Genomic DNA, 27,859 nt, shown 5'->3' with positions numbered 1-27,859 from the left:
ATTTACTAAAATTCAAAATCCCCTTTAGGCAAGGGCTACATGGCGATATGTGTCATGCGACGCATTGCAACATTGGATGTCGTGATTTCTTATGGTGTCGCATTGTCACCTACCATACAGAGTCGCAAAGGTTTCCAAATGTGTTGGGGTTCCTGGCTCTCACTGCATACGATACACTTGCCCGAGACTTCAATGCAAATCGTACGTGAAATGCAACTTGGTTGTTTTATTTACAGCAAAATCTCAGCTCTAAAATAGTCGCACAACAGAAAGTTGCACAAATGTTTGTTGCACAACTTATCCTATACTTGCTGTTGCTTTGTAGTCTCCAGTCTTGACAGTTCCAAGATCCTATCCTAATATGTAGTAGCTGTAATAATAATATTAGCAAACATCTCCAATTATTAATGTAGTATAGTTCTCCTGATAAGCCATGTCACTTACCCCATGTGCAGGGCATTGCAGTTCTTTAGGTATCCATGGTTAGGACCATTCATATAGTGACAATTGGTTAGTTAGCTGGTAGTGGTCATTACTAGAGATGAGCGACTCTGCCTTTTTTCTGGTCGAGTCGTGTTTCATGAAACCCGACTTTCTCAAAAGTTGGGACGAATGCAATCGGCCGATTATTGTGGAAAGTCGAAGGCCGACTGAAACACGAAACCCAATGTAAGTCAATGGGGAACCAAGGTCGGCAGGGAGTGAAGGACAGGAAACACACCTACAGTGCCCATTTTAATGCCAAAAACATCAATTCTTATTACTTAAGCTTGTCAACCTTAATTTACTTTATAATAATAGTTAGGCATTGAAAACTGGGGGTTATTTGGCTAAAATTGTGTGTGGGGGGGGTAGGGCTGGCTCCAGATTTTCGTGGGCCCTGGGCCAAAGAGTGTCACTGGGCTCCTTTAACACATGCCACAATTCATGATCCTCTGATACGGCAGAGAAATAGCGGTACAGTACAATGAAAAATACTTCACTTCTTACATCTCATGACTGATATCCATTTTAAATTCTCCAATAGCTCCAAAAACGGACAGTATATTACTCCATACAGTATTATGGCCACCGCATAGTGCGCTATACAGAGTAATGAGGCCCATATATTTCTCCATACAGAATCATTGGTCCCATATAATGTTCGATACAGTATATGATGAGCTCCACATAATGCTACAGTTTATGTTGGTCCCCATGGATGAAGCTCCACTGTGTTATGGGCCCAAATAATGCTCCATGTATAATGGGCCCCATTTCTAATGCTCCAGTGTATAATGGGCACTGTAAATGGTGCTCCAGTGTCTGATGTCCACCTTTGGAATGCTCCAGTGTATGGTGGGCCCCGTATATCATTCTCCAGAGTATAGTGCTCCCCAAAAATTGCTGTCCCAACATTGAAAACAATTAAATAAGTCTCCTCGCTAGGGAATCCCTGTACTAGTCTGGACTCCTCGTCATCCCCATCTTCCATCTCACTGCACTTGGACTGTTTAGACAGAGGGCGTACAGATGTGATGTCATTGCGCTCTCTGACCAGAATGTCACTGTCAGGAAACGTGGAAGACGTCACGGCGTTGGAGCAGGGAGAGGTAAGTATTTCAACTTTGCAAGTGCTGTGATCCTGAGCAAGCAGGGGGGGCTCACTCGCTGGTGACGGCACTGGCACAGGGCCCCTCATAATACGGCGGTGTGTCTGACGGCGGCAGAGACACTTTTGCGTACTATGAGGGGCCCTGTGCCAGTGCCATCGCCCGTGAGTATGCCCCCCCATCTGCTCAAGGAACCTGCACTTTCATCTGCACCTTCCTCTTTGTTACCGTGTAAGGTGGTATATTATGCGGGAAGGGTAACCTGAGTTTTATCAGGGTCAGATTCTGGTTGTGTAGAGTGCGAGGGGAATGTAGAGGTCTGGGTCAATGTACCAGCAGAATCATCTAGCAGTGGCTGGGCATCAGTGCACTTGTGGCGCCCCCAGGAGTACGGTCGCCACAGTGGCATTACCTTCCTCCTAGGGAGTGTGATGTCATGCTTGGGAGCAACGAAGGATCTCTCTAGCTGTTAAACCAACACACAACACAGTTCCCACTCCAGGCCAGCAGGGAGACCTCTGAACCTGACTGCTAAGGAGCTGCTCTCTGTGGTCGGGAGGAGGTAAGTTAGGGCAGTCTATGAAGGGAAGGGGAAGTGTGTGGATGTGAGAAGGGGAGCTGGCGGATGAGCAAAGTTAAGGCTCACTCCTAGCTGGAGCGCATGGTCCGGATTCCGGTCTCCGAGTTTTTAGGGACACTGACGGTCCTGCAGTAGAAACCAGAGGAAGTAGCAGCTGTAAATGCTCTGTTCCCAACTAAGGCTCGGAGGCCCCAGCAGCGACGTGTGTGAGCCAGAAGGAAAAGTCTATGGCTGCCTGCCATACGAGAAAGTTCCAAAAAAGAGTCAACAGGGGGAACTTCAGTGAACTCAGTACTGCGAGTACCTCAGATAAGCGCTAGAACGGAGGCCACACTACCTATCTGCAGAGAGAGAATTCCAAATTTGCTTCCAGGCTGACCAACTCCTCCATCTGTACTCTGGGTCCTGGACGGCACTTACCAAGTACAGGTAAAGGAACTGCACGACTGTGTCTGTCATCTTTCTCCTGCGCCTGGCGCACGGCTCTGCTACATCCTGCACTGCACACCATCTACCAACTCTTTCATCTGCCCTGCGACTACGGCCCTACCTGTGCAGGGCTTCTACATCTTAGCTGCACCACAACATCTGTCCTAGAGAAGCGACACTGCAGCGCGGGTCAATCTGATCAGAAACCACAGGTGGCGTCACGTATCATTCACCTATAAACGTTATTCACCCCTTTGCATGGACGCCCAGGGCCACAGAACGGGTCATCACCACCAACGTGACACATCCCTCTGAGACACTGGCCCGATACCGATTAACCACACTGCCCTGGCTGGCCACCCACACTCCATGTCAGATTCATCTTGGACTGGGGAATTCACGATTTGACTTGATAACCATGGTATGATAGAAAGAGCTTCATGGACTAATGTGAAGTGTGGCCTGCTGCATCATTCACTTTTAGTGGTGGTGAAGGACACAAGGAAAGGGGTTCTTCCTGACCAGGAGCCAGCACTTGACGACTCAGTGCTTGCATTTTTTGAAACTTCAGAAGGCATATTTGCTGGAGTCTGTTTCGGCAATGTAAGCCACAACCAGTTCCTGATGCTCCGGCTTTAAAAGCGGTTAATCTACTCCCGAAAATGTAGCCTTCCAGGCGTTCCGGAGCCAGACGATGACGCAGGCTCAACACCTCCTGCCTTAGTTGCTATTGTGCTTTTGCCACTACCAGAAGATGCACCACCACCATCAGCACCAGCTGGCCCCCCAACGCCCACATCCGCGGCCTCTTCCACCAAACTTCAAAATTTTGCAGAAAATGAACCCAAAATAACATCAGATATATGGTACTGTATCAGAAGCGTACAGCTCTATACAGTCAAACGATAATTGTCAATCTCCCTATATATCCCATCAGTCACACAGAGATGCTCACAGGCTCAGTATGGATTAGACAAGAATATAAAAAGTAGACAAAGTGTACAGTATCATCAGATAACAGGTATATATAGTATAGTGTTATGATTGAGTCACCGTAGGAGGCAAAAACAGAAATGCTAGCTAAGTCCAGAAAACCAGAGAAGTTGACAGCTATCGGATTGCAGACCCCTGAACCTATCAACACAACTAGCAGTAGCCGTGGGGGGTTCCTACGATGCCCTAGACCCCTCGATCACAGCCGGAGAATTAAATAGGCCTAAAGAGAGAAAGGGGAAATCTAAACTGCCCCAGAGCAGACCCCAAAGCAAAGGCAGCCCCCAACATATAATGACGGTGAAGCAAGATGAAAATACTAACACAGACAGAAAGATAGACTGAGCAAAGAGGGGCCCAAGCTAACTAGATAGAAAAGGACAGGAAGGCTGCTGTGTTAATCCGTGAAAAACCCTATGAAAATAAGAGCCAACAGACTGACAGTGAAAAAGGCCCTGAATATGCTAGGCTTCAAAAAAGCTATGTCAGTACTCCAGAATATACTGAAGACAGAGCTACAGGCAAAAGGAGATTCAGCTCACCCCAGCAGGGAATGGCAGAATACTGAAAAGCAAGGAAAACAAAAAACAAACCAAAAAGCTAACAGGCAAAACAGAAAACTTAGCTTTAGAGGAGCAGGAATCAGACTGGTGTCCTAGAAGTCCACAGAGAAATCACCCGCAGGGCAGAAGGGCGTCGGCAGCCTTATATCCAGTCCGTAACTCCACTCAGCCAGTCATCATCATTAGACTCAGGTGCCTGATAATCAGGCTCATTACCTTCCTTTACCAGAATAGGGAGTTCACCAGACCCCAGTGACGAAGGGGAAAATGAACTCACAACAGTACCTCCCCCTTGAGGAGGGGTCACCGAACCCTCAACCACGCCACCAGGGCGATCAGGGTGAGCCCGATGAAATGCACGCACCAATCTTTTGGCATGAATATCAGAGGCAGAGACCCAGGTATTATCCTCCTGACCATAACCCTTCCACTTAACCAAATACTGGAGTCTCCGTCTAGCCAGACGGGAATCCAGTATTTTCTCTACCTCATATTCCATGTTACCTTCAACCAATACAGGGTCTGGAGGTGCCACCCCAGGAACAACTGGTTCAACAAACCTCTTCAACAAGGACTTATGGAACACATTATGGATTTTAAATGTGACAGGAAGAGCCAAACGAAAAGAGACCGGATTAATAATCTCCAAAATCTTGTAAGGTCCAATAAATCTAGACTTACACTTAGGAGAAGCCACCTTCATAGCAATATTTTTTGATGATAACCACACCATATCACCAATCTTAAACTGGGGACCAATGGTCCTATGTCGATTGGAAAACCGCTGGGCCTTTTCCTGGGAGAGAGATAACTTATCCACCACTTGGTCCCAGATCTGGTGTATTCTCTCCACCACAGTGTCAACACCTGGGCAGGCAGGAGGCTCCACCTGCCCTGAAGAAAATCGAGGATGAAACCCAAAGTTACAAAAAAAAAGTGACATCAAAGTGGCAGAACTAGCTCTATTATTTAAAGCAAATTCGGCCAAGGGCAAAAATGAAACCCAATCATCCTGATCAGCGGAAATAAAACATCTCAAATACGACTCCAAGGTCTGGTTTGTTCTCTATGTCTGCCCATTGGTCTGAGGGTGAAAAGCAGAGAAGGACAACTGAATTCCCAGCTTGGAACAGAAAGTCCTCCAAAATCTAGACACAAACTGAACTCCTCTGTCAGATACAATGTTCTCAGGAATCCCGTGTAAGCGAACCACCTGTTGCAAAAACAGGGGCACCAACTCAGAGGAAGATGGCAACTTAGGGAGTGGTACAAGATGAACCATCTTAGAGAACCTATCACAAATCACCCAAATAACAGTCATTCTTTGAGAGACCGGCATATCAGAGATTAAATCCATTGAAATATGGGTCCATGGCCTCCTGGGGACCGGCAAAGGCATCAACAACCCACTAGAGCGAGAACAAGATTTAGACCGGGAGCAAGTCCCACAGGACTGCACAAAATTCCTGACATCATGAGACAAGGTGGGCCACCAAAAAGAGCGGCTCACCAGATCTCTAGTACCAAAAATACCTGGATGACCAGCCAATGCAGAGCAATGAACTTCAGACATCACTCTCTTCTTCCACTGGTCAGGAACATACAACTTTTCACTGGGACAACGCTCAGGTTTGTCCTCCTGGAACTCTTGCAGAGCAAGTCTCAAATCGGGCGAGATGGCAGAAAGAACTACCCCTTCGCCTAAGATGGTAGCAGGCTTGGTCACCACAGGAGAATCAGCAAAGAAACTCCTAGAGAGGGCGTCTGCCTTGACATTCTTAGTTCCAGGAAGAAAAGAGACCACAAAATCAAAACGTGTAAAAAACAAGGCCCACCTAGCCTGTCTAGGGTTCAAGCTTTTAGCCGACTCTAGGTAAATCAAATTCTTGTGGTCAGTGAGGACCACAACTTGATGTTTAGCTCCCTCCAACCAATGTCTCCACTCCTCAAATGCCCATTTCATGGCCAACAGTTCCCGATTCCCCACATCATAGTTACGTTCAGATGGAGAGAACTTTCGGGAAAAGAAAGCACAGGGATTCATTTTAGATGTTACAGGATCCTTTTGGGACAAAACAGCTCCTGCACCAATCTCAGAAGCATCCACCTCTACCTGGAACGGGAGTGAGACATCAGGTTGCCGCAAAACCGGGGCGGAGGTAAATCTTCGCTTCAGCTCCTGAAAGGAAGCAACAGCCTCAGGAGACCAATTCAACACATCAGCACCCTTCTTAGTCAGATCAGTTAATGGCTTGGCAATACTAGAAAATTTTGCTATAAATTTCCGATAAAAATTAGCAAAACCCAAAAACTTCTGGAGGGCCTTCAAAGAAGTGGGCTGAACCCAATGATAAATGGCCTGTACCTTGGCCGGGTCCATTTCAGTAGTTGACGGAGACAAAATAAATCCCAAAAATGAAATCCTCTGTACTCCAAAAAGGCATTTCGATCCTTTGACATACAGGGAATTCTCCCTCAAGATCCGGCACACAGTCCGAATATGTTCCACATGAGAATCCCAATCCTTGGAGAAGATCAAAATATCATCCAGATAGATAATCAAAAATTTATCGACAAAGTCTCGGAAAATATCGTTCATGAAGCACTGGAAGACAGAAGGGGCATTAGTGAGCCCAAAAGGCATCACCAGGTACTCAAAATGTCCCTCCGGAGTATTAAACGCCGTCTTCCACTCATCCCCCTGCTTAATGCGGATAAGATTATACGCCCCCCTGAGGTCGAGCTTGGTAAACCAGCAAGCACCTCTAACTCTAGAGAATAGATCCGAAATCAGGGGTAACGGATACTGATATTTAATAGTAATTTTATTGAGGGCACGATAATCAATACAAGGCCTTAAAGAACCATCCTTTTTGGCCACAAAAAAAACCCGGCACCTAAGGGTGAAGAGGATGGTCTAATATGACCCTTCTCCAACGCCTCCTTAATATAGGACCGCATAGCCTCATGCTCGGGTACAGATAAATTGAAGAGCCGACCCTTGGGAAATTTACACCCCGGGCTTAGTTCAATTGCACAGTCATAACTCCTATGAGGAGGCAAGGACGCAGACTCATTCTCACTAAATACATCATAAAAGTCCGCCAAATAGTCAGGAACATCATGCGACTGAGGAGAGGTGGAAAAAACCGGAGCCTCACTAAAGGCACACCGACAACCCCAACTCACCACAGACACAGATTTCCAATCCAAAACTGGATTATGAATTTGCAACCAGGGAAACCCCAGAACAACGGCATCATGCAGACCATGCAATACCAAAAATCTGCAATTTTCTTGATGGTCTGGGGCGACCCGCATGTCCACCTGGGTCCAAAACTGAGGATTATTTTTAGCCAAAGGAGTAGCATCAATCCCCCTCAAAGGGATAGGCGTCTGCAGAGGTGTCATCAGAAATCCACAACGTTTAGCAAAATCCAAGTCCATTAGGTTTAGCGCTGCTCCCGAATCCACAAAAGCCTTTGCGGAAAATGTGGACAGGGAGCAGATCAGAGTAATTGCCAGAAGAAACTTAGGTTGAACACCACCAACAGAAAACGTGTGTGCAAAGCGTTTCTCTCGTTTAGGACAAACAGAAATAATATGCGAGGCATCTCCACAGAAAAACACAGCTTATTACGCCTTCTGAACTCCTGACGTTGCGCCTTAGACAAAACTCTATCACATTGCATAGGTTCAGACGTCTGTTCAACCGGTGGCAACACCTCTCGTGCAATCCTGCGTTCACGTAAACGCCGATCAACCTGAATGGCTAATGACATAGAATCGTCCAGACCAGAGGGAACAGGAAATCCCACCATAGTATCTTTTACGGCTTCTGACAAACCCTTCCGAAAGAGAGCAACCAAGGCACCATCATTCCAGGTAGTAAGGACCGCCCACTTTCGGAACTTTTGACAGTACAACTCTGCAGAATCTCGACCCTGGTTCAATGCCAACAGGGTCTTTTCAGGCTGATCAATAGCATTAGGTTCGTCATACAACAACCCCAAAGCTTGAAAGAATGCGTTCACATTAGTCAGAATAGGATCATCTGGTTTCAAAGAAAACGCCCAATCCTGGGGATCGCCACGCAGCAAAGAGATGACAATTTTAACCTGCTGCGCGGAGCTCCCTGACGAGTTAGGCTTCAAGGCAAAAAATAATTTATAATTATTTTTGAAACTCAAAAATTTAGATCGATCCCCAAAAAATACATCAGGTGTAGGGATCTTTGGTTCAACAGCATGTGAATGAGCAAGGGAGGCGGAAATTCCCCGCACTTCCGCAGCGAGCTGCTCCACACGATCAGACAATTGCTTTATCTCCATTGAGAGAAAAAAAAATTCCCCCTACGGCCTCAGAGATATAGAGGAAAGAATATACACACACTTTTTTTTTTTTTTTTAACACAATTCTTTCCTGCTATTGAGTACCCTAGGATCTGCGGTATGGCGGGTGATTCTGTTATGATTGAGTCACCGTAGGAGGCAAAAACAGAAATGCTAGCTAAGTCCAGAAAACCAGAGAAGTTGGCAGCTATCGGATTGCAGACCCCTGAACCTATCAACACAACTAGCAGTAGCCGTGGGGGGTTCCTACGATGCCCTAGACCCCTCGATCACAGCCGGAGAATTAAATAGGCCTAAAGAAAGAAAGAGGAAATCTAAACTGCCCCAGAGCAGACCCCAAAGCAAAGGCAGCCCCCAACATATAATGATGGTGAAGCAAGATGAAAATACTAACACAGACAGAAAGATAGACTGAGCAAAGACGGGGCCCAAGCTAACTAGATAGAAAAGGACAGGAAGGCTGCTGTCTGCAATCCGTGAAAAACCCTATAAAAATAAGAGCCAACAGACTGACAGTGAAAAAGGCCCTGAATACGGTAGGCTTCAAAAAAGCTATGTCAGTACTCCGGAATATACTGAAGACAGAGCTACAGGCAAAAGGAGATTCAGCTCACCCCAGCAAGGAATGGCAGAATACTGAAAAGCAAGGAAAACAAAAAAACAAAACAAAAAGCTAACAGGCAAAACAGAAAACTTAGCTTTAGAGGAGCAGGAATCAGACTGGTGTCCTAGAAGTCCACAGAAAAATCATCCGCAGGGCAGAAGGGCATTGGCAGCCTTATATCCAGTCCGTGACTCCACTCAGACAGTCATCCTCATTAGACTCAGGTGCCTGATAATCAGGCTCATTACCTTCCTTTACCAGAATAGGGAGTTCACCAGACCCCAGTGACGAAGGGGAAAATGAACTCACAACAGTATAGTTTAAACACTCTAAATCTCCATAGATATTTCAGGAGGCAGACACAGATGCTCTCAGGCTCAGTATGGATTACAACAATATAAAAAGCCGTAAAACGGTAATGGATCTGAAGAGTACAGCTGTACACAGTGTAGGGGTCATTGTTGTCAATCTCAGTATTTATTTCCACAGTCAGAAAATAACTCTCACTTGGTCAGTTTGGATTAGACCAGAATATAAAAAGCAGGAAATGGGAAATGTATCACAAGCGTACAGCTGTATACACTAGTGTTGTGGTAATTTTTATATGTACATCTAAATTGCAGGAGTAACCCACAGACTGTCACACGCTCAGGATGGATCACACCACAATATAACAAGAAGAGCCGCAAGAAATAATCACACATGTGGGACAATGTTCCAGGTGTCAATGATGCACTTAGAGTGGTGGGTAGAGGAGGACTTCCTGGCAGAAAGGGTACAGTATCACCAGATACCAGGTATATATAGCATAGTTTAAACATTAAAAATGTACGTCTATATATCAGGAGTAGTGTTGAGCCACCCTGCTAGTGTTCGAGTTCATTTTGGTTCGACGAACAGGAAGCAAGTTCGTTGAATGTTCGTCGAACGTTCGACGAGCACCGTCGAACACCATTGAAAACAATGGCAGGCAAACACAAACACATACTAACACATAGAAAACAATTACAAAACACCTTAAAAGGTGTCCCAAAGCAGACAAAATGCTCAGAATACAAAAACAACATGGAAAAGGGCAACTACATATAGAAAAGAGGTGGAGTAGTAAAAGGAGGAGAAGGTGACACAGATATAGGCATGTCATGCCCTTATGAAGTCAAGAAAGGCTGGAATAAAAATGTAAAATACAAAAAAAAAAAAAAAATCTGAAATCGAAGACGATCATATACCGTCGGACTTCCCACCATAAATTATGCCAACTGCCGATTGATTGGGCAGCGTTATTCCCACGAACCTCCGAACAGCGTCCATGAAGGCAAAGTGTTTGGTTTCCGGGGGTAGTATGGTTGCAAAGCTGAGCCTTAAAGGAATGTCCAGAAGGGCACCACCTGGAGTGGAGCCTGCCGCTTAATTCGACTCCACCCGGGAAACCTCAACCATGCCAGCTACAGAAAAGATGGACAGATTGCAAGCTTTGTCGATTCAGTGGGTGGTGGTGGATGTCCGTTTTTAGTTGTGCTAGCGATTTGTCAGCTTAATTCCGTTAACGAAAGAGACTACGGCATGCCCCCGCGGTACGCGTCAAGCTTACTAGAGGGACACGCGAGATCGAGCAATAACAGGTCTGTCATGCCCTTACATGTCCGGGGCTGCATGCACGCTACACTGAAAGGACCAGCGTGTGTCGCTTACAGGTGCAGATAACCCACTGAACACCGTTAGTGATGGGGATCTGGGATTCCAATTCTTCCCCGCGAACGAGGATTTCCCAGTAAGTGCAGGTCAACTGGAATTAGGCCTAACCGGCATTCCAGAAAGAATGGAAAAATTAAGTGTCCAAACCACAGGTGCTGTAGCTTGCTTAACAGCTGGGCTCCTATGCTGAGTAGCACGCAGTTCTTACATAAACAGGCGGCATAGCTTGGTTCACGGGTGGGCAACTCTGCTGAGTAGCAGACAGTGCTTACATAAAAACAGGCGGCTTAGCTAGGTTCACAGGTGGGCTCCTCTGCTGAGCAGTAGACACCGGTACTAGTCCCAAAGTATTCACTGGGCTAAATGGAGATAAAAAATGGTTCTTACATAAACAGGCGGCACAGCTTGGTTCACGGGTGGGCTCCTCTGATGAGTAGCAGACACAGTTACTAGGCCCAAAGTATTAACTGTGCTTAATGCAGTCAAAAACTGGTTCTTTCATAAACAGGCGGCATAGCTAGGTTCACTGGTGGGCTACTCTGCTGAGTAGCAGACAGTGCTACAAGGCCCTAAAGGATTTTCTGGACAAGATGCGGTAAAAAATTATTAGAAACACACACTGTGTAGCTCCTTGACAGGTGTACTACACCGCTTGCTAACACACACCGCTACTATGCCATGAAACAGTCTATTAACATTGAAAACCATTATTAATGTGAAAATGAAGTTACACTTTTGGTGAACGAACCGTTCTCAAACGGAACCTCGAACAGCCGAATTTTAAGCAAAGTGTTCGAGTTCGACAAACGGCTCGAACACCGCCCAAAACAGCTGGAATTTTAACTTGGCGAACAAGTCGACTCGAACACCGCTCATCTCTAATCAGGAGGCAGACTCAGACGTTCTCAGGCCCAGTATGGATTCTACAAGATTGTAGAAAGTTGAGAAAGGGTACAGTATCACTGGATAGCAGGTATATATAGCATAGTTTAAACATTAAAAATCTGCGTGTATATTTCCGGAGTCCGACAAAGAGGAGCCCCTCGAAAAAGCTGCCGCGAAACGCGCGTCGGGGTCCTTCCATCCACACCTTGAGGTAATATGCACTGGCCATCTTTATCTATTTCTTATTTGCACATGTCTTTCAGGGTTTGCTGCTGCCTTATCCAGCATTAGCATATACTGGCTATGCAGCTCCCTATTCATTTAAGCCCCCGTTACACACTGCGATATCGCTAGCAATATCGCTGTAAAGTCACCGATTTTGTGACGTTGCAGCGATATTGCTAGCGATATCGCTGCATATGATACTTACCTCCGACCGGCTCCCCCGCTGGTTATCGCTGATCGCGCGAGAAGCTGCTGGACCATTCCTCGTCGGTCACTTCCTGCTGGGCTTCCTGTGGCGCCGACGAGCGACACGTGGAGCTGGGCGGGAGGACGTAGGATCGCCGTGTCTGACAGGTAAGTAGCGATCCCCGTCCCCAGCGATGTCGCTAGTGAGATCTGCCTGTGTGACAGCTCACTAGCGACCACCTAGCAATGCACCAGCGATCCTGACCGCGTCATATCGCTAGTCGTGATCGCTGGTGCATCGCTAGGTGTAACAGTGCCCTTACATCTGCCCATGCTAAGTGATTTGTTTACACTAACACATTCTTGTACAATGCTTAGGGGGATTTTATTATCTGTATGATAATTGGATTATGCTTTGAATACCTTATATGCATATCTATAATGCTTTATACTAAGTAAGGAATGCACTGGCATTTATTTAAATATTTATTTCCTCTCTTATGCATTTATACTCGTTCCTCAGCATTGGTTTCAGTATTTGTTGCATACATATCTTGCACTTTTTGTGCTTATTATCCTTGATGTGGCTTTTTTTTGTAGTGCCCCCACTTTTACTATTATTGTGATTTTTATATTCATGGTTTTAACTATGTTCTAATAAAGATTGTTACTTTTAAGCATAGCTTCTTTTTTCTTTTCGGATGTTTTAGAATTTGCCTTTATAGCGTGGATCCAGGATGCTGGCCAACCAGTAGTCATCATCGTTCATCATTTTGGCAATGCGGGGGTCCCTTTTTAGGATCTGCAAGGCATAATCAGACATGTGGGCCAATGTTCCAGGTGTCAATGATGCACTGCAAGTGCTGGGTGGAGGAGCACTTTCTGGCAAATCAACATCCTTCCAATCACGCACAAACCTTGTACCTGACCTTGCCACGCCAACATTTTTTCTTGCCCCCTGAGAAGCATCCTCCTCCCCAAAATAATCCCCATCATCCTCCTCCTCCTCTTCTTCCTCCACCTCATCCACGAGACTTCCCTGAGCAGACAATGGCAGACTGTCATCAAGGCTTCCCTCCTCCTCTTCCTCCTCGGCTGCAGACGCCTGCTCCTTAATGTGCGTCAAAGTTTGCATGAGCAGACGCATAAGTGGGATGCTCATGCTTATGATGGCATCGTCTGCGCTTACCAGCCGTGTGCATTCCTCAAAACACTGAAGGACTTTACAGAGGTCTTTCAGCTTCGACCACTGCACACCAGACAACTCCATGTCTGGCCGCAAACTGCCTGACCGTGTATCCTCCCACAAATGAATTACAGCCTGCCTCTGTTCGCACAGCCTCTGAACCATGTGCAGGGTGGAGCTCCACCTTGTTGCAATGTCAATAATTAGGCGGTGCTTGGGAAGGTGGAGCAATCGCTGCAGCTTCTGCATACGACTGGAGTGTACGGGCGACCGGTGGATGTGCGAGCACAGTCTTCATACCTTATGGAGCAGGGCTGTTAACTCCGGATAATTATTGAGGAAGCAATGCACCACCAGGATCAAGGTGTGAGCCAGGCAAGGTATGTGTCTGAGTTTTGAAAGGGCTATGGCTGCCACAAAATTCCGGCCGTTATCACTAACCACTTTGCCTGCCTCAAGATGTAGACTGCCCAGCCATGACTCAGTTTGTCGCTGCAAGTAGTCGGCCAGTACATCCGCGGTGTGTCTGTTGTCACCCAAAGACATCATCTTTAACACAGCCTGCTGACGCTTACCACTAGCTGTTCGATAGTGGGACACCTCGTGTGCAACACTGGCAGCTGCGGATGGAGAGCTCGTGCGACTGCGCTCTGTGGACGAGCTTTTGCTTCTGGAGGAGGAGGAGGAGGGTCGAACGCCTACAGCCAACTGTTTCCTATACCGTGGGCTAGGCAGCACTGTCCCACCGCCGCTGTCCTCTGTGGACCCTGCATCCACCACATTAACCCAGTGCGCAGTGATGGACACGTAATGGCCCTGGCCATGCCTACTGGACCATGCATCTGTTGTGAGGTGCACCTTTCCCCTCACTGATTGCTTGAGTGCATGGACAATGCGGTCTTTCACATGCAGGTGGAGGGCTGGGATGGCTTTTCGAGAAAGGAAGTGCTGACTGGGTAGGTCATAGCGTGGTACTGCATAGGCCATGAGCTCGCGGAAAGCTTTGCTTTCAACCAACCGGTAGGGCATCATCTCTAATGAGATTAGTTTGGCAAAGTGGGCGTTCAAAGCCAGTGTACGCGGATGAGAGGATGAGTACTTTTTTGTCCTAATCAGAGTCTTTGGTAGGGTGAGCTGGACTTGAGAGCTGCATATGGTGGAACTAGCGGTGGACATGGCGGACTGAGAGAGAGTTGGTGATGGTGTTGCTGATGGCCTAGATTCAGTCTTTCGTAGCAATAACATTGTGATTCCATGACTGCTTTGCCCTTGCGACGGCAACTCGACATTTGCTGCTGGTGGTGTGCTAACCGGTGGGCTTACAGTGGAGGAAGCGATGTAGCGTTGCTGACTACCTTCATTTGGAGCAGGTGCACATGTGGTACGTGAGGTTTGGTAGTCCGTCCACGCTTGCAAGTGCATGGTGGTTAAAAGTCTAAGCATGCAACTGGTATTCAAATTTCTCAGATTTTTCCCTCGGCTAAAGGTCTTTGCGCACTTCTTACAGGTAACTTTTGCCTGATCATTAGGATTTTGTTCAAAAAAGTGCCACACTGCACTCTTCCTACTATGGAAGACATTTTGAGGCCTTAAACGCTGTGCTAATTTGACCGTCTGGCCAAGCTGTCCTGCAACTCTTTTGGTTTTTGTAACACGTTTTTGGACTGCTACGGTCCTGCCAGATAACAGCTGTTGTGATGTCGTTGCCTGCTGCGGATCCTCCTCCTCTTCTGAGCTATTGGCATCGGCACCCTCTTCCCCCAATGGATGCCAATCTGGGTCAACAACTGGGTCATCCATCACCTCCTCTTCAATTTCATGTGCACCTTCCTCTGTTTCACCGTGTAGTGTAGTGGTATAGTATGCGGGAAGGGGCACCTGAGTTTCATCAGGGTCTGATTCTGCCTCAGTACACTGCGAGGACAATGTAGTGCTCTGAGTGAATGTACCATCAGAAAAATCTAGCAGTGGCTGTGCATCAGTGCACTCCATGTCACATTCATCTTGGACTGGGGAATTCACGATTTGACTTGATAACCCAGGCATGGTATGTGAAAAGAGCTCCATGGAGTAATCTGAAGTGTGGCCTGCCGCATCCTTCACTTTTGGTAGGGGTGAAGGACACAAGGAAAGGTGTTGTTCCTGACCAGGAGCCTCCACTGACGACTCAGTGCTTTTATTTTTTGAAACTTCAGAAGAGGAGGCGAGAGAGCTGGAGGATGTGTCAGCAATGTAAGCCAAAACTTGTTCCTGAAGCTGTTTACCTACTCCCACAAAGGGGAGCCTTCGAGGCCTTGTGGAGCCAGACGATGACGCAGGCTCAACACCTCCTGCCTTAGGTGCTATTGTGCTTTTGCCACTACCAACAGATGCACCACCAACACCACCACCATCAGGACCAGCTGGCAACCCCCACCCACTTCCACAGTCTCTTCCACCATACTTCCTCAATTTTGTGAAAATGTACCCAAAATACCACCAGCTATATGGTACTGTAAAACAAGGTAGAAGGTATATATTGTATTGGTGAGAATTTGAATCTCACTAGAGATTTGAGGATGCTGAACTAGTATCTCAGGCCCAGTAGAGATTACACCTCAATGTAACAGGCTAAATTTGGATGGTGTATGACAAGGTGGAGGGTGTCTATAGGATTGGTGACAATTTGAATCTCACTATAGATTTGAGGACGCTGAACTATTGTCTCAGGCCCAGTAGTGATTACACCTCAATGTAACAGGCTGAAATTGGATGGTGTATGACAAGGTGGAGGGTGTATATAGTATTGGTGAGAATTTGGATCTCACTAGAGATTTTAGGAGGCTGACAATGATGCTCTCAGTCCAAGTATGGATGCAGGCAGCCTAATAAGCAGGACTGCTGCACACAAAAGGGTGGAAAAATGAATGCTTGGTAACTGTGCAGAAAAGAGGAAGAAAAGTATTTTTGCTCTTAAAAAAGCAGTTTGCACAGCAGTGTGCAAACAGCAATGCAGCTATCAGGGAGCTGTCAGGATCCTGTCAGCGCCGGCGTGCAGCCTCCGCTGAGCAGGGACTCACCCGCACTGTAGGGGGGCCCGGGGTCAGGTACAGCCGGAAAGTACAGCTACACAGGACCTGTGGACGCTGAATTTAGCAAGCAGTCACAGGACCTACGGTCATGTGACTGCAAGGGGGCAGGACTTAGCGTCCTGCTTTCAGAGATGGCAGGACACTATACAGAAATACTCAGTCAGGCAAAACGGAGGTCATACACAGAGATATCAGTAAAATACCAGGGATGAGACAGAACGGATAGTCAGGGCCAAGCAGAAGTCAAAACCAAACAGATGTGGCGCCCCTGAGGCTCAGTCGCCACAGAGGAACTGCACCTTCTCCTAAGGTGTAGTGCCCCACCAACTAGGTAAGTTGGGAACTCCTTTCCACACTCCAACACCTGCACCCACACACGGGCTAGTTCAGCAATGGACCGGATTGCGGCTCCATGCTTAGAGGATAGCAGAGCACCTTTCGTGGGTCCTTGCTTCGTAACACGAGATGTGCTGGGAGGTGGGTGGAGTTGAGAATCATATAAAAGGTTGGGAAGGTTTAGAATTAGGGGGCAGATCAGTCTGGAGGTCAGTCAGACAGGGAGTCTGAGTCAGAGAGCAGGCTGACAGGAGGTCAAGGCAGAGGAAGACAGTCAGTCAGGAGAGGCTGAGGACTGGTCTTAGTGGAACGGGCTCCCTAGGAGAAAGGGATGGTGGAAGGAGTGCTGCAGCTGTTTCTGTGATCTGAGTCAGCTGGCACTGGGAAAGGAACAGAAGGAGAAAGATGTAGAACTGCAACCTAAGCTTCCATAAGAGAGAGAAGGAACAGCGCGGAATGAAGGAGTAGGAGAACAGAGAGGAGTTGTGGGTTGGAAGAAGAACCCTGCCTATAGGTTCTCAGCGCAAGGCCGGGGCCCGGTCCCCGAGGTTGTATGGACACTTATGGTTCTGCAGTAGACACCGGTGGAGTAGTTGGCTGTAAATGCACTACTCCCAACTAAGACTTGGGACACAACAGCAACCGAATAGAGAGGCAGGACTCAGAGAGGAGTCCCCGATAGAGGCTACAGCTGTCTGTCATACAAGTAGAGTTGTCAGGAACATCTGACAGGAGGAACTTCAGAGTACCACGGTACTGGAGCTCTTCACACTAAAGGCGCAATAGAGGAGTCGTTCAGGAAAGGTACATGTTGGCGGAGTGTTGGAGAGGAGAAGCCTAACTTGCCCGGGAGGTTGATTGAGTCTCTGCCCCGGAGGACATGGCATGGAAGCGGGCACCAGTGGTTACCAAGATCTGTGAGTAAAGCGTTGAAACTGCAAGCCCTGGTGTCCTCCATTCCTTCTTGCGTCCGCCAGCACTGCTACATTCCCTGTACCAGACACTACACCATCAAGGTATCCCCACATCTACACTGCCCTGGGACAACAGCCCTGCCTGTGGAGGGCTATACCACCATTGCTGCATCCCACCATCTGTCCCAGAGGATCTGTCTGCAGCGTCAGCTTAACATCTCCCTTGCCGAACACCACAGGTGGCATCACGAACTATTCAATTCCATTAACCACACACCACCATTGACATTGGGCACCGAGGGCCACGGACCAGGTCACGGCTGCCGTGATACTTTCCCCCTGACACCGGCCCGGTACCGAGTACCCCACTGCCCTGGGACTGGAGGGCGACCCACAGACATAGAAGATACCAAGCAGAATCCAAAGCAACATCCAGAGAACAGACCAAGTCGTACACAGAGAATCAAGCAACCAGAACACAGCACAAACACACTCAGGGGTCACCACACAATGCCAAGGGTGAAAGTATAACTGACGGGGGATGGGAGCTTCCTGAGGCTATAAGAAGCTTTCCCAGAACCAATGAGAGGCCACCATAATAGGTCCTAAGTGTGCAGGTAAGAGTCTGCACTGAGATCAAAACATTAACCCCAGAAGTGCCGGTCACCCAGCACTGGTATCATGACAGGAGCCTTATAAGGCAGCCTAATAACCAACAGAGCTGATGCACAAAAATATATCCTCCCCTGTCACTACACACAAACTGTTGTGTTGTAAGTGGAACTCACTAACAGCAGTAGTTTTTTGGTTCTTCTTCCCTGCCTAACGCTCTCCCTTATTCTGAATCAGCAGCAGCAACCTCTCCCTAATGCTAAGATCGGCAGAAGTAAGATGGCAGTCGGCGTGCACTCCCTTTTATAGCCCCTGTGACGCCACACAAAGCAAGCCAATCACTTGCATGCCCTTCTCAAAGATGGTGGTGACCGATGCCTATGTCATCGCGGTGCCCAAAGTGTGCGTCCTCCATCATTGGCTGAAAAAGGGCGCTGGAAGCATCATTTGAAATGCGACTTTGGCGCTCTGGTCGCCGACCTCATGGCCGACCTCACGCTATGGTCGGGTTTCGTTTCATGAAACCCGACTTCAGCGAAAGTCGCCGACTTTTGAATTTGACTGACCCGTTTTGCTCAACTCTAGTCATTACCATTGATACCTAAGCTACTGCAATGCCCGGCACATGGGGTAAGCAGCATAGTGAATCAGAAGAACTATACTACATTTCTAATTGGAGATATTTGCTAATATTATTATTACTCCTACTACATATTAGGATAGGACATTGGAGATGGGAATACCTCTTTAAGGCTCCTACACAGACTTGTTTTCTGACATTTTTTGTGCGTGTTTAAGCGTTATGCATTTGGCACAGATTTTTCTGCAGCCAAATCTGCACTTGTTAGATGCAGATCTTGCTGGGGATTGTGTTGCAGATTTTACCCTTTCAACACACACAAAAATCAGGACACAATGTAGATGGAAGCGCAGTGGGGAAAATCTGAAGCATGCAGTGTATCCAATGCTGGAGAGATTACTGGAAAAATTATCCACTTTTCCAACAAATCCAATAATCCAACCTTGCCCCTAATTTATGTGAAATGTACTTTGAGTGGATCATATATTCTGGATGATGAGGGTTACTGAGTTTTCTGGCCATATATCATTCATCACCGAAAACTGCAACCCGGCAAGATCAGAGTCCATCTTACTCAAACATTTATATCCCATGATAAACGTGCCAACTCATATCTACAATATCCGGTGGGCACACAAATCAGCAGATGGATCAAGGGTTAAAACTGCCACAATAAAAACCCTTTAATCAGGGATGCAATCATTTACTTTAGGTGGATCTAATAAAAAAAAAAAGTTTTGGTGGAAAAATGAAATGTGCCTGGTGCTGTACAGCGGAACAGCATCATCCAGACTGATTAGGTCTCCTAAAATATAGAAATGAGCCACTTCGATATCATCAGAGACAAGTGGCAGCTACTACTTCTTGTTTCCCTACTGGAGTAAGGGGCCACATCCCCTTTAGATGTCTATCTGCCAAATGATAGTTCGGCTGATTGTTTGGGTGACAGCCATGTCTCCCGAATCCTCCACATGCAGGAGCGCTCAGAGGAGGGAGAGAAAGAGCTGCTGCCAGATTCTTCCATCGCTGGCTTTTGTCTCCAAGAACGAAAGGTTCGGCAGTCTGAAGTCTGACATGCTGGAACTTTATCTCTCCTGACTGATATCAATACATCATCTGTTGGAGGAAGAGATGGGAGACCCCCATACATGTTAGACTTCAGTGTGCTCGTACACTATGTTTGAGTCTCCGTGGCTGCATGTCTCACAGCTTTTCGACAGCCCCAACATATGTAGGTATTGCCTGACAGCCGTGAGACATGCAGACACGGAAACTCAAACAAAGAGCACGCCGAAGTTACTCGGTTAGCACTAAAGCATGCTCAGATAACACCTTATCCCAGCATGTTCACTCAACACTAACTCCATTTATGTGCTGTCTTTATTGACTGCCCCTTCATTAAAAAGAGATAGGATAAAAGAAATAACTTTTTTTATTTTTGGAGGGAGGGAAGAACAATCTGTTCTGAAAAAAAAAAATGTGAATAACCCCCTAAACTAATTCTTTATATAGTATAAACTACACCTGGCTGCAGTCGTGCAGCCAGGTTGAGATTCATGCTGCCTGCGGTTTGAGCAGCATGAATTGCCTGACCCAGTCCCTTTAAAAGCCATTTCAAAAATATTGTGAAGACTCTTCCTGTCACATAGTGACTGGTGACTGTGGGCACCTACCTGATCCTTCAAACTAGGGGGCGCTCTAGTCTATCCTTCTCCCCGAATGGTGCTGATGCCATGGATCACGTACCTTGCTATTATCCTAGCTTAACCCTCATCAGTTCCCTCCCCCAACCAGGGAGGTGTGAGGCTGAAGTGTGTTACACTAATCAGACAGACAGGGATGAACGAAAACTAAACTACAATCATACAAATATACTCACAAAACAGTGGAGCACAGGGGAGGGATAGGAAGGGGAAACCAAATAGGAGAGGATAAGGATAAGCTTGCAAATCAACTCCCAACAGAAATCTTATGAACAACTCTCCAACTGCCAACTCCAAACACTGAATTTCTCCTCCCGCACCTAACCAGGAAGTAGAACTATGGCCGGGATCACACATGCAAGAAACACGGCCGAGTCTTGCATATTAATACCCGGTACTGCCGCCAGCATTCGGAAGCGCAGCGTGTGGCTGCATAGCAATACATGCAGCCGCACGCTCCACTCCTGAATGCCAGCGGCAGTGCAGGGTATTAACATGCAAGACTCGTGTTTACCGCACGTGTGATCCCGGCCTATCACTGGCAATTCCCAAGTGCCAGTGGCCAGTATATATACCAGGGGGGAGTAGCCAGCACAGAACAGCTGAGGCAATTCAGGATGGAGAGGTCCAGGAGATCAATTGAACTGATTAACCGTTGCCATGACAGAGCAAGGGAAAACCTGCACTGTTTAATAGGATGCTGAAGCAGTTCTAATCAGGACAGGATTTTGTGTGACCAGACACCATGATCTTCAGCCCCTTCTCTGTCGCAGTATCTCCGTGACACTTCTTATTTATTTCTATGGAAAATCTATTTTGTGTTTTATGTGAGGAGTTTTTATTTTCTTTCATGATAAACGACTTCTGGGAAAAAAAGTGCATGTCACTGTTTTGAAGTGGCTCCTCATAAAATGTGCTACATTTGAGGCTGTGTTGCATCAAAAAGCTGAAAAACAATTCTGGGAAAACTCCTAAAACTTCTTTTGTAAACAATATGCCTCCAATCGCTCATTTTTTGACTCCTCCAAAAAAAACCCAGTCTGAACATAGCCATCTGCATCCAAAACATGCTGTGTTTGAAACGCCAGGTTTTTTGCAGTGATTTTCAAGTGTGTATTACATGTTGGCTTTGTCTACAGTACATGTTTAATACAGTTAGTTTTAGTCACCAAAAATGCTTCAAAAAAATATAGCAAATAATGCATTAAAAAATTTGTTGTGTTTTTTGCACTTTCGGATTGTTTTCTATGGGTAAAAAAACAGCTGCAAAACACTGAAAGAAGTGACATGCTACAGATTTCATAACGCCTCAGTTTTTCAATTCAGTCAGGGGAAAAAATAAAAGCAATCCTGTGCATGAAATTTCTCAAACCTCAACTTTTGCTGGAAATGAACAAAGCATCTTTTAGTTTGTGTAAAAAAAAAAAAAGAAAAAAAACGGTGCAAAAACATAATGTGTGAACATAGCCTTAGACTCTCATTGCGGTCATTAAAAGGGACAGATATATAAAAGGTTTTCTGTTTCTTCGGCCTCATTTTTTTACGGTACAGTGGGTACGGAAAGTATTCAGACCCCTTTAAATTTTTCACTCTGTTTCATTGCAGCCATTTGTAAATTCAAAAAAGTGTTTTTTTTCTCATTAAATGTACACTCTGCACCCCATGTTGACTGGAAAAAAAAGATGTAGAAATTTGTGCAAATTTATTAAGGAAGAAAAAATGAAATATCACGTGGTGATAAGTATTCAGACCCTTTGCTCAGCATTGAGTAGAGGCACAATTTCGAGCTAGTACAGCCATGAGTCTTCTTGGGAATGATGCAACAAGTTTTTCACATCTGGATTTTGGGATCCTCTGCCATTCTTTCTTGCAGATCCTCTCCTGTTCCGTCAGGTTGGATGGTGAACGTTGGTGGACAGCCATTTTTAGGTCTCTCCACAGATGCTCAGATGGGTTTAGGTCAGGGTTCTGGCTGGGCCAGTCAAGAATGGTCACAGAGTTGTTCTGAAGCCACTCCCTTGTTATTTTAGCTGTGTGCTTAGGGTCATTGTCTTGTTGGAAGGTGAACCTTTGGCCAAGTCTGAGGTCCAGCGCACTCTGGAAGGGGCTTTCATCCAGGATCTCTCTGTACTTGGCTGCAATCATGTTTCCTTTGATGGCAACCAGTCATCCTGTCCCTGCGGCTGAAAAACACCCCCATAGCATAATGCTGCCACCACCATGTTTCACTGTTGGGATTGAATTGGGCAGGTGATGAGCAGTGCCTGGTTTTCTCCATATATACCTCTTAGAATTATCACCAAAAAGTTCTACCTTCGTCTCATCAGACCAGAGAATCTTATTTCTCATAAGCTGGGAGTCCTTCATGTGTTTTTTTTAGCAAACTCTATGCGGGCTTTCATATGTCTGGCTGTGAGGAGAGGCTTCCGTCGGGCCACTCTGAAATAAAGGCCCGACTGGTGGAGGGCTGCAGTGATAGTTGACTTTGTGGAACTTTCTCCCATCTCCCTACTGCATCTGTGGAGCTCAGCCACAGTGATCTTGGGGTTCTTTACGTCTTTCACCAAGGCTCTTCTCCCACGATTGCTCAGTTTGGCTGGACAGCCAGGTCTAGGAAGACGTCTGGTGGTCCCAACGTCTTTCATTTATGGATTATGGACTCCACTGTGCTCTTAGGAACCTTGAGTACTGCAGAAATTCTTTTGTAACCTTGGCCTGATCTGTGCCTTGCCACAATTCTGTCTCTGAGCTCTTTGGCCAGTTTCTTTGACCTCATTATTCTCATTTGGTCTGACATGCACTGTGAGGTCTTAGGCTATGTGCACACGTACGCAGAAAATTTCTACATGAAAACCTGACTGCTTCCCAGAAAACGCGCGTTTTTAATGCTGTTTTTTCCGGAGCGGTCCCAGTCATATCGAAAATAGCTAGAAATGCGGAATTTTCCGTGAAGTTAATGAGCATGCTGCGTTTTTTCCACGATGCGTTTTTTCACGGAAAAAAACGCATCAATATGCACAGAAAGTGCGGAAATCATTAAAATGAATGGGAAGCTTCTTTTAAGCGTTTTATTTGGTAAAAACGTGTGAATACAGCCTTATATAGACAGGTGTGTGCCTTTACAAATCAGGTCCTATCAGCTTAGTTAAACACAGCTGGACGCCAATGAAGGAGTAGAACTATCTCAATGAGGATCACAAGGAAATGGACAGTATGTGACTTAAATATAAGTGTCTAAGCAAAGGGTCTGAATACTTATGACCATGTGATATTTCAGTTTTTCTTTTTTAATTAATTTGCAAAAGTTTCTACATTTCTGGGGTTTTTTTTCAGTCAAGATGGGGTGCAGAGTGTACATTAATGAGAAAAAAAAAAAACTTTTTTGAATTTACCAAATGGCTGCAATGAAACAAAGAGTTTAAAACTTAAAGGGGTCTGAATACTTTCCGCACCCACTGTATATTAAATATCGTAGATCCTTGTTCTTTCCCCTTCCCACTTGTGTTAATAAGCTAATTAACACTGAGGCATCATAAGAGCGGCGTAGCACTTCAGTGTCATTGTGGGAGCCATTCAAGAACCCTTAGGCTATGTTCACACGTTGCGTTTTTGCTGCATATTTTTAATGCAAATTTGAAACTTTTACAGTACCGGCAAAAGCTATGAGATTTCAGAAATCTTATGTACACATTCATTTTTTTCTGACTGATTTGGAAAATACTGCGTTTTTGCAAACTGCAGCATGTCGAACTTTCAATGCTTTTGCAGCGTTATTTTCACCCATAGAAAGCAATGAGTAAGTGTAAAAATGCAGGTACCAGGTCTTGCTGATTTGTTGGTGCAAAAACTTTAAGGAAGTTGCATTATTATTTTTTGCGGGGTACTAAACTTCATGGTCATGCACAACAGACAATAAAATAACACCACAAAAGCTGCTTTTTGTAAGCAGCATCTTTACTGCCAAGAGTCCACATCACTACAACATGAAACTATTGCTCACAGGGAGGCCTGAGTCTACTGTGGACAGAACACTAACATCAACAGTGACAGCGAATATGTCTCAACATTCTGGACAACCCAGGCAAATTTGGGACAGTTGGCAGGCAATGCCCTATAGTACAACCCTATGATTAAAGAACAATAATTATAATATAATCTTGTACTTTTCACACTGGCCACTGAGGGTTTTTTTTTTTAGTCTCCCTCCTAACTCCTTTCAGGAAGTTTTCAGCAGGCTCATTATCATCAGAGGCAGGATTCCAATGACAGCTGATAACACAGGATTTACCAATTACATAAGATGATTTCACATCTGACACTACTCCCCCCCTCTCTTCACAATGATCTTTGCACTTGCTCATTAGACACATAAAAAAAAACACTTGATTTAAACAATAGGTCAATTTATGAAGACACATTCCCATAAAAGTTATTCAATGCACCATAATAAGGCCAAATTTGTCAGTAAGGGTAAATTTCCATGGGACATCACCACTAAGGTCCTCTTGCAGTGGATACCCCTGCAGACATCATATCGAAAACGTGCTGTTAATCCACATATTTTACAGTTTATCAATGGTCATCCATGTCGCTGGCTCTGTTCTGTGTTAGCTTCACACAGCCAAGCATATGTCCACAGCACCTTCAGCTCTGCTACATGTGAAATCCAACACAAAACTGACACACCCAAACCTTAACTGCAGGTTTGAATGAACACTGTGGCCATGGGCCATTCGTAAGAGATCCGTCCCAGTACCATCCTACAGATCTCGCCAAAAATAAAAGCCCAATACAGATTTTCTGAAACTGACTTGGTCAAATAACTTGACCCAGTCCACACTTACTTTTATTTTGCATAGTAAACACAGATGTGGCTGTGATGACAATGGACTCCAGCGGTTCAGTATGTTTCTAAGCACATTCTGGGGAATACATAATGGCCCTCCCATATGATTCCAATCCTTACTCATTGTCTCACAGCACCTACTACATATTGGGAAGGGATTTTGAAGAGGGGAATACCCCTTTAAGTCTTCAGCTGCCTGCGTCCTATAGAGTACAGTTATAGGACAGCACAGAACTATAGGATCATGTTGACAACCAATACTGTTCAAAGTGGAGCTTACCTGCTGATGCATGGCTGCCGGCCAGCAGTCCGGAGTAGTAGCATTAGTCACGTCACTGCATTCTTTTTTTCTCACATTTGTAATTTTGTGACTCTAAGAATTTTGCAAATGTTGTTTCCCAATGCTACATAAGTGGTTGAACAGAATCAAGTATAGATCAACATGGAACCCAATATAACCATATTATGGCCTTTTAAAAAGAGCCTCGGTCAGGATGTTTGGTTATCAATATAGTGTTAATTTAGCCTTTTTTCATCAGGTTTGGAACTAGTTAAGACTGGAGATGAGCAAATGTGCTGGGATAAGGTGTTATCTGAGCATGCTCAGGTGCTATCCGAGTGTCTTCGGTGTGCTCAAAATATATGATTGAGTCCCCGCGGTTGTTTGACAGGCGCAACACTTGCAGGGATTACTTGTTTGTCAGGGAATACCTGCATGTATTGCGCCTGTCAAAAAGCCACAAGACGTGCAGCTGCGGGACTCGAACATATTTTTCAAGCATGCTGAAGGATAACACCTGAGCATGCTCAGATAACACCTTATCCCTAGTTAGGACCCATTGCCAATCTGCACTTTATATACAACCTCAGCATAATTATTTTGGTCTCTTTTACTTTCTGATCAATGCAAACTCATCAGTCTGGCTTAAAAGAGACCAAACGTGTTCATCATGGTCATCACTGCCATCCGATAAGAAAAATGATATTTCCAGCACGGAGCACATAATGAGGCCGTTTGGGCACAATGACGTGATGGAGAAAGGGACCTTGTCAGTTATTTTAGCCATTCTTAAAAATACTTAAAACCGGCCCTTTTCACCTCCTCAGCAGCTCATTTTGATGTCAAGGGGCACTGCATTCCCAGGTCCTGGCTGACTCTGACAATGCTGCCAGATCAATGTATTCCTTGGGAAAAGAGCGATCCAGATGGCCTATGGGCACTTGAATTGCTGCTGGACACAATAGCTAGTTAAACATCATCAGTAATTTGCTTCTTGTACGACACACTTCTTTTGTCCTCTATTCTGAAAGCTACAAATAGACGGAAAACTGTGGGGGACTCTGAGAAAATTCACATCCCATTGAAAGCTCCAGTTTCTCAGCGTACGGGCAGCCAATGACTCAACCATTCTCAGCAAAATCTGGTTTGTAATTGTGCACAGTCCAATTAACAATGCACATTGAGGTTAATAGAACGGGGAAGCTGAAATCAAGAGAGATGTGGATGTGAAGCTGGACCTCTCCGTGCTGTTTAACCCGATAGTAAAGTTGGCAATTTACCAAATAGGCAAAAAAAGACACACAGGACAAAAGGGACGTAGAGCATAACACAGAATGCAGACAAACATGGGAAAATCGTCCAGTATTCGCCCTAAAAAAAATGTTTTTCCATCTGCATTGTGTTCCATTTATCTGTTTTTCATATAGATATCACATCTGTATGTCCTTTTTTTAACGCCTGCGTGCAATCTGCTGGAGTGAGCTGTAGGTCACTTTTCAATGCAAGTCTATGACAACCTTGTTCTGGCTCTTGTAGACTTACATTGAAAGCTTATTACCGTTACCAATGACTCTGCCCAGTCTTAAGGGCGGTTTCACACGTCCAGATAAAAACCGGTACCGGAGCTTTCCGTGTGGATACGTAGGCCATCCGTGTGTGATCCGTGTGCTATCCGTATGTCCGTGTGTACCATTCGTGTGTGCTGTCCATGTGTCCGTGTCCATGTATTGAAAAAATTGGTTTCAATGTTAACCCTATGACTTCTTAAAACGCACACGGACGGCACACGGATGGCACACGGACGCCATCCGTGTGCGGTACATGTTCACACGGACCCATTGACTTGTATGGGTCCGTGTGATCCGTGCTGTTGCACAAAAACGGACATGTCAGCGTATTTTGCACACGGACACACGCTGACATCTGCATAGACCCATTCATTAGAATGTGTCTATGTGTGTCACTGTCTCCGGTACGTGAGAAAACTGTCACTACACGTACCGGAGCCACTGACGTGTGAAACTGGCCTAAGATGGTGTTATGGGACTGCTACAGCACCAGGAAGAGCTGAAGATGGCTAATGATGAGTATAGCTGTTACAATTGTGTAGCAACTCACTAAGGAAAATAGGTAACACACTAAAAACTGAAACTAACCTTTCCGGTTCCTGTACAGACTACTGACCCCACAGACCCTAGTGGTTCTTATGTGAGCTGAGATAGCCCTA

The 27,859-nt window shown here is 45.8% G+C and overlaps 1 protein-coding gene across 1 annotated transcript in view; it reads right to left on the bottom strand.

Annotated features, from left to right (window-relative positions):
* Positions 1-25,478, bottom strand: part of PANK4 (pantothenate kinase 4 (inactive)) — a 109,464-nt gene extending 83,986 nt beyond the window's left edge. Inside the window, exon 1 of the mRNA XM_073585384.1 lies at positions 25,351-25,478. Coding sequence (XP_073441485.1) covers positions 25,351-25,363 — 13 coding nt within the window. The 5' untranslated portion in view covers positions 25,364-25,478. The remainder of the gene's footprint in view (positions 1-25,350) is intronic.
* Positions 25,479-27,859: the final 2,381 nt, after the last annotated feature.

The sequence above is a fragment of the Dendrobates tinctorius genome, unplaced genomic scaffold (assembly GCF_039654945.1).
Source record: "Dendrobates tinctorius isolate UK_male_01 unplaced genomic scaffold, ASM3965494v1 ptg000086l, whole genome shotgun sequence".
In the NCBI taxonomy this organism is placed as follows: Eukaryota; Metazoa; Chordata; class Amphibia; order Anura; family Dendrobatidae; genus Dendrobates; species Dendrobates tinctorius.
Note: the sequence above shows the minus strand (reverse complement) of the source record. Positions and strands in the feature narration are given on the sequence as shown.